Raw genomic sequence first — 8461 nt, forward strand, 5'->3', positions numbered from 1 at the left:
ATATATATATATATATATATATATACATATATACGACGGGCTTCTTTCAGTTTCTGTCTACCAAATCTACTCACATGGCTTTGGTCGGCCCGAGGCTATAGTAGAAGACACTTGCCCAAGGTGCCACGCAGTGGGACTGAACCTAGAACCATGTGGTTGGTAAGCAAGCTACTTACCACACAGCCACTCCTGCGCCTATGGCAACCAAATTTCCCTCAAAATTCCATCCCTCCCTATTGTCTTAAAAAGATCACAATGGAAAATGTAGTCTTAGATATATATTAGTTATGTAAAAATGGTAGGATGGTCATGGAAGGAACGCCTCTGAACCATAGGGTTGCTCGATTAGAACTGACTTGGGGCCAAGCAGCAAAAATATATTTGTTTCTAATTTAGATACAAGACCAGCAATTTTTGAGGAGAGAGAGTTAGTTGATTACAGTGTGCCCCAGTATTTGACTGGTACATTCTTTTACAGGGCTTAGAAAAAACTGAAAGACCACTGCAATAAGTGTTTGAATCTAAGAGGGGAATATTTTGAATAAAATCATTGACTGATCCTCCTGTATTTTCTTTTACCCAAAGCCAGGAACTTTTCAGCACCCTTTCATACTTCAAGATTTTGCTCAGCTCTCAACTGATTCTACCATACACTGCCTGCCCTGATGTCACTTCCACTGCAAGATTCTGCTTTATGAAAGAATAATAAAACTTTCACACATACCCTTTGAGAATTCAACAAGTTATAGTCATTTCCATCACGTTTAAAAGACATCCTGGGAGATTAGTTCTTTCAGCTCATTGATTTTGGCAAATACATCACTCTGAAATGAAAAAAGAAATATTTTAAAAAGTTAAAAATACTTTAGGTTTGCAACTTGACTTTTTGAATCAAAGTAATTAAGATTAAATCAATAACTATACAAAGTCAGTTTCATAGCTATTTACTCTTATTGTTGTGGAATAAGACCTATGTATGCCTTTCTAGTGTGGAGGCACAATGGCCCAGTGGTTAGGGCAGCAGACTTGCTGTCATAGGATCACGGTTTCGATTCCCAGACCAGGTGTTGTGAGCGTTTATTGAGCGAAAACACCTAAAGCTCCACGAGGCTCCGGCAGGGGATGGTGGCGAACCCTGCTGTACTCTTCCACCACAACTTTCCCTCACTCTTACTTCCTGTTTCTGTTGTGCCTGTAATTCAAAGGGTCAGCCTTGTCACACTGTGTCATGCTGAATATCCCCGAGAACTACGTTAAGGGTACACGTGTCTGTGGAGTACTCAGCCACTTGCACGTTAATTTCACGAGCAGGCTGTTCCGTTGATTGATCAACTGGAACCCTCGACGTCGTAAGCGACGGAGTGCCAACAACAACATGCCTTTCTAGTAACCTGGGATATAAACTGAACTGAGTGGTTTTATTTTACAAGCCATCAGGTTCATTCACCTCTGGCAAACAAATGCTGAGATCAAACAAATAAGGTAGCCTGAGGTTACTTATTAAAAGCATAAGAAAAACTATGTAATGGCTCGACTCATTTACATACTAGTACAAGTAAACAGGCTAACTAACTGATTACTAGAGTACTAGTAGAGCATGGATTATGAATAATTAATTATGCTAAGTTATGTTCATATGTTAGGCTTTGTCAAATGATATATCACAAGGGATATCTCGATGTACCATGTCATTGACATTTAAAATATAATTCAAGGCTTTAGGAAATCCATTCTAATGCTTGAGTTTTGTTGAAAAACATGGTTTGTCATTTTGCTACACACAAATGTTGGCATCGAATTTTCACACAAGGCCTGCAATTTCAGGGGAGGGGGTGGGTCGATTACATCAACCCCATTGCTCAACTGGTACTTATTTTATGAACCCCAAAAGAATGAAAAGCAAAGTCAACCTCAGCAGCGTTTGAACTCATTCTTTCAGAATCAAAAAAAAAAAAAGGTACTAGTTGAACATTGAGGTCAATATAGACTTATTCTTTCCCCCGAAATTGCTGGCCTTGAGCCAAAGTTTGAAATTATTATTATTATTAAAGCAGCAAGCTGGCAGAATTGTTAGCATGCCAGACAAAATGCTTAATAGCATTTCATTTTTGTTTACATTCTAGGTTCAAATTCCACCGAGGTCAACTTTGCCTTTGATTGTTTCGGGGTCAATGAAAAAGTACCAGTTGAAAACTGGAGTTGATGTAATCGACTAACCCCTGCCCTTAAAATATCAGGCTTTGTGCTTCTAGTAGAAAAGATTATTATTATTTTTTTTACTACTACTATTACAGCTATACTCCATGGTAGAGACATGGGCTCTGAATGCAGAAGACATGCGTAGTAAACTGGAGAGAAATGAAGGTAGTATGCTCCATTGGATGTGCAACTTCAGTGCACATGTACGACAAAGTGCAAACGTATTGAGAGAAAAGTTGGGCATAAGAGAAATCAAATGTAGCATGCAAGAGAGAAGACTATGTTGGTTTGGACATGTGATGTGTATGAATGAGGACAGCTGCATAAAGAAATGCCAATCACTGAAAGTGGATGGTACCCATGGAAGAGGGAGACCCAGGAAAACATGGGATGAAGTGGTAAGGACCGATCTCAGAATGTTGGGTCTCATGGAGGAAATGACAATGGACTGAGATGTCTGGCGATATGAAGTTCTTGAGAAGACCTGCCCACATCAGCAAAACTGAGTTCTAGAAGCGCTGTGTGTCCCACCCACACTCAACAAGAAAATTTCTCATACATTCTACCACAACAAACCAAACTACATCTCTTCTCTTCCTTATATTTCCACTTCATGCACTAGGCTTACCTCGCACTCCCCAATCCTGTCTTCTTGGCCCTGTGCCACTGTAATATTGTTATCTGCTAGATTCCAAACTGTGTGTTCCACCCACGACCTGTCTCACTGTGTCACTGCCTATGCCTGGCACTTTGCCACCATCTCTATCTTGCTGTTTCCCTCTCACTCTCCTTCTCCAGCACTTTCTTCATGTTGGGTAACCATGTATTTCCTTTGCGGCAATGCACGTTTCTGTCTTCATCTCTCTCTCTCTCTCTCTCTCTCTTTCTCCAGCCAGATACCAGTGGCGCGTAAAAGCACCCACTACAATCTCGGAGTGGTTGGCGTTAGGAAGGACATCCAGCTATAGAAACCATGCCGAAAGAGACTGGAATCTGGTGCAGCCTTCCTGCCCTGGTCAAACCGTCCAGCCCATGCCAGCATGGACAACAGATATTAAACGGTAGTGATGATTATATATGAATCCTTATGAAAGATCCTCTCAAGGTAAATGGCACAGTATTCTATGTTCTAACACAATTTCTACATTAAGCCGGATCAAGATTACCTTTTGACATTAATACTGCTTTTGTTGTTATTAATTACATATATATTATATTTGCATGTACAAGTGTATATTTCCTACATGAAAGACAGGTATGGATTGGTTAGCAGGAAGAACTATAAAGGCTATAAAAATTCTGCTTTAATTCCCTCATTTTGCAGTCTAGTATAGAAAAAAAAACAGATTCTAAATGAAACAAATGAACAAAAGTAAATGCTTTGTTGTATTTTCATTCATAAAAGAAACTGCCATGAAATAATAACCCTCTAGAAAAGAGGTAGCTTTGGTAAACCTATTTGATAAATGAGGATCAATAAAACAAAATATATTTGTAGATGATGCTCCAGTATGGCTGTTATCCAATGAGTGAAGCCAGTAAAAAGTTAAGTAATATTCACAGTACTGCATTAATCTGCTACATCATCAAAGAATACAGAAAGGATTTTGTTTTTGTATGTTTTGTTTCATAAATGGTGGTTCCTTTATGCATGGATATCTTTATATATTTGCAGAATTGTTAGTAGTAATATTGTTATTATTAACATCATTATCATCATTTTCATTAACAGAAGAGCTGTCATACTGAATTGACTGTACATGGATAATTAAATAGTTACAAGGCAGCAAGCTGCAGTGAGACTAGCAGAGACCACAATGCACTGACAGCTGTCTCTTACACTTCAGTGGAACTTTATGTTGTTTTTTTTATATATACGTCGGAGGATGTACAGAAGTTATTTACACCAACAACAGGTAAGATAAGCAAAGCCTGTTGTAGTTGCTGGCAATCAATACACCTACTTCAGTTCAACACAATCAAAGAGAAGAGGAAAGAAAGAAGAAAAGGGAAAAAAATCAATTGCAGATCAATTTAGATTCCTTTCAGAAATATTAAATAGAATATAGAAAGGATATCAGTACAAACTTAATAGGATGGGATGGTAATTGAAGTTATTGGCAAAGCGGATTTGATCCCAGTATGAGGTCACAGAAATTCTTATTTGTCTTTCTTATGTTCAGCTTAGAGGTTCAAATGGTTGATTGGATATGGTACTAAACTATAAGCCCAAACATTTTGAGTTCAATATCTACTGCAGGCAATTTTTGTTGTTTCTTAGCAGAACATTTTTATATATCAGTTCAGCTCACCTAGCTGTGAGGAGGAATACAATAATATTTTTTATTATAAACAGTCTTGGCATTCTTTTTACTTTACATAAAATATTCTTTACAGTCTACCATTGTTTTATTGCCATTTATTTACTGGTATTATAAATTTTATAGGTAAGATATTTTTCTGGGAACAAATTACAATTTATAACTTTGCTACTATGGGAAATTATTGCTCTCTTTACAAGTTTTCGCTTTAGAAGCAGTCTCTGTGAACAAATTAACTTGTATATCGAAGCATTCCTGTACTTTGAAAGGTTACAACCAATGTGTTATTTAGTGTAGATTAAGTTATTACAATAGTCCTTGTCCAACCAACCTCATTAGCTCTGTCCCACTTATTTTTAACAACCATTCTTTCATTCTTACACCTCTCTATTTCTCACCTATATTCATTGACAAAACCTTCATATAACTAACCACATAACCACATCATTGTCAACTGTACAACACAAGGCAGAAACATGATATATTTTGAGAGAAAAATCTGTCAGTTGCTTCCAAGTGTTGACTGACTTCTTTGATACTATGAGACTGAGGTTGAGCTCTAGGAAAACCTCTAGGAAAGCTCTTTCAAAGGAATTCCAAGCACTTCCATTCCATCTTCCTTTTTTTTTTTTACTCCAGACACGGTCTCTAGTACAACATTATCCAAAATGCACATCCTTTTTCAAAGCATTAGAGTATGATTTGGGAGTTGGCTGCTATTTCTAGCAAATTGAGTGACCATATAGAAGCTAAACAAACAAGTACTGCTCAACTAAAATAGGTTCCATGAGATCAATATAATCCATGTTGCTGTTGTTGTTGCTCAATTTCTGATCAGCCATAACTGAGCAGACCTCTGATCAAAGACATTTAAACACTGCCCACCCTGTCTTTTTATACATCACAGACAATATTACCAGTCCACAAACATTTTTGATAGCCTCTTGCTCTCTTCCCTTCAAGAATTCCTGTAAGGAATGGTATTTGGCAGTGACTTGTCTAAAATACAATAGCTTTGTGGATCCAATTCCCAACAACAAATAGCTTTGAACTTTCAGCTTTCCTAATACTGCAGCATTTGTTCTATCTTTTTCCAGTTATTTCTGCCTATCTACAAAGGATCTACATCTCTCTTTTTTTCCATTGCTCACAACACCGTCCAAGTTTCTGCCCAGCAGAAGACAACCAGCATAATGTAACAGTTTACTGCCTCAATGTTAGGTGCAGCATTATGTCTTTTAAGATTAAGACTAAGACTATTGTAAGTTTGGTTCAGAGGAATGCATGTTCCGTTGGCTCAACTTGAATCGTGGAGTGGCTGTGTGGTAAGTAGCTTGCTTACCAACCACATGGTTCCAGGTTCAGTCCACTGCGTGGCACCTTGGGCAAGTGTCTTCTACTATAGCCTCAGGCCGACCAAAGTCTTGTGAGTGGATTTGGTAGGTGGAAACTGAAAGAAGCCCGTCGAATATATATATATATATATGTGTGCGTGCGTGTATGTGTGTGTGCATGTTTGTCCCCCAACATCGTTTGACAACCGATGCTGGTGTGTTTACGTCTCGTAACTTAGCGGTTCGGCCTAAGAGACCGATAGAATAAGTACTAGGCTTACAAAGAGTAAGTCCTGGGGTCGACTTGTTCGACTAAAAGCGGTGCTCCAGCATGGCCGCAGTCAAATGACTGAAATAAATAAAAGAATAAAAGAATTTGTCCACCACAGAAATTGCTGTCAAAACAGCTGTGATCCAATGGGGTGTAAGTCTCTTCTTTGTTTTGTTAGCTTATTGATGCACCAAAGAACAGCTTCAAATGTTTCTGTGGTGCTCCTAAAATAGGTTTTTGCAGTGACCCAAACAACTTCAGTAAGCAGGAAAACATTCATTTACGAACAGTTTCTGTGGAATTCCTGAATTCAAATAGTAGAGAACCTTTATTTACCAATAAACTTATAAACTTGTGATGCCCCTAACAACCTTTATAAGCAGGACATTCTGTGATTTTAATAAACCTCAATGAGTAGAAAAACATTCTTTTAGAAATGGTTTCTTGCAGTGTTGTTAACAACCTCAGTGAATAAGGAACATCAAGGGCTGACTTTGTAGAGGCCCTATCGAAAGTTTATAAATAAATTACTTCTGCAACGACCATGACAGTCCCAGTGAGTAGGGGACGTTCAATTGTAATTAAGTTTATGAACAGTTACAAAGTGAAGTCTGTCAGAGACATTGAAGAACCAGGTTGATGGTGTTAAGTAAATAGATTAAATCTACCTACCGCTATTGGTGTAGTTGAGGTGCGTGCCGCGTGGGACAGCCTTTGAATTTGCCCCTCCCCAGCTTTTCGGACCAATACAACTTATCCAGGTTTACGCAGCAGACCCAAAAGTGCCGCCCCTATAAAAGCAATCACTTGAGGTGGACTGCGTTCCATCCGCTTCGCCCCACGAGAACTTGAGATGATAGATGGATGGATAGAGAAACCAACAAAAATAAGGAGACTGACAGGTGTAAGATAAGACATAAATACATAGAAAGAGAGCTAACAGATTATAAGAGATGGGCATAAACCAGACAAAATGGACATATTGACATATAGATATATACATACGTGCGTGTGTATAATTTGGATATATATCTACATATATAGTTTACATGAATGTGTGTGTGTGTGTGTGCGCGCGCATACACACACATACATATGAGCAGACAAACCGTAAGTAAATGCAATTGTGAATGAGTCAGAATGATTTTGTGCCAAATCATCCAAAGCTATAAAATCGATGACCACGTACACACACACACACTCTCTCTCTCTCTCTCAAACACACATGCACATCTAGAGTTGCCGTCTCAAAATTTCATATAAACACACACACCACTTTCACTACAGAACTACATCCCAACAGTCACACAATTAGACTACAGTTCGACTGACTACACCAAAGAGAATCCCTCCATTATATAACTAAAAGTCTTATATATTAACTTCCAGTGTGGTGGTGTGTTGTTGGCGGAGGCCGCGGGGTGGAGGGAATGACATACATTGCTTTCCTCTACCGATGTATCTCACACGCGAATCTAGCGCCATCCCGCAATGTTGTTCCACCGTCGGCGCCCCTCGAACCAGCCTCTTTGCCACCGCCGCCGCCGCACTCCACTCTGAATCTACTTCCTGGTAAACTCCCCTTACCCCCACTACTTAACAACGGCCCGCCACCAACCTCACCTTATCATTACAAGCTTCCTTTAGCTGGGCTGGCATAGCCTAGCCTAGCCTAGGTTGGTCTCGACCGATCGATCGATAAACAAAAGACAGAGCAGAGGAGCTCTGCTGCAGCTTATGGACTGAGATGAAAGAAACAACATCAATAATAAAATTAACAACAACAACAGCAGCAGCAGTAAAAGTAGTAGTAGTAGTAAAAGTAAATGTAGTAGCAGCAGCAGCAGCAGCAAAGACAAGAATAACAACAGAAATAGTAATGAATAGTAACTCCAGCAACAACAAGAACAGCAGAGATACCGATGATGGTGGTGGAGGTTTTAACTGCGAGGGAGATGTTTTCTCAATGTGCAACAAGAACAGATCGAATATAGTACAATATGATGTAATTCTATACATACATGTAAGCATATGGAGTATTAAAACTAATGTGTGTGTAGTAATAGGGACCCGCCAAAAAAAAAAAAGTGGGTAATCTTTACGGATCAGATCAAAGTACTCCAAAAACACCGATTGCTCCATGTTCCAGTTTAAAAATGAAACTGACAGATCGAAGCATCCACCCATCTCAAACCGGTCGCAAACATGCAACATGTATAATATTCATTGGAAGGCGGGGCCCCACAGAATCCAATCCTCCTACTCAAACATGATATTTGGAGAGGGGGGGTTCATTTGAGGGGGAAAGCTACCACTCAGCTACACCACAACCCGAT

The 8461-nt window shown here is 39.1% G+C and overlaps 1 protein-coding gene across 9 annotated transcripts in view; it reads right to left on the bottom strand.

Annotated features, from left to right (window-relative positions):
• The window catches only part of LOC106880011 (sodium channel modifier 1), a 42405-nt gene that overhangs the window by 10757 nt on the left and 23187 nt on the right, over window positions 1–8461 (bottom strand). For 6 of the 9 annotated variants that reach the window (XM_014929802.2, XM_014929800.2, XM_014929798.2 and 3 more), the window contains exon 2: window positions 725–824. In XM_014929802.2, the coding sequence (XP_014785288.1) occupies window positions 725–775 (51 nt within the window). In that variant the 5' untranslated portion in view covers window positions 776–824. Of the gene's footprint in view, window positions 1–724; window positions 825–7130; window positions 7214–7564; window positions 7643–8146; window positions 8171–8461 lie in introns of those variants that run through there. The other 3 variants (XM_052971495.1, XM_052971493.1, XM_014929803.2) reach the window with 3 other exon arrangements.

This window comes from Octopus bimaculoides, chromosome 11, assembly GCF_001194135.2.
Source record: "Octopus bimaculoides isolate UCB-OBI-ISO-001 chromosome 11, ASM119413v2, whole genome shotgun sequence".
NCBI classification, from domain to species: Eukaryota; Metazoa; Mollusca; class Cephalopoda; order Octopoda; family Octopodidae; genus Octopus; species Octopus bimaculoides.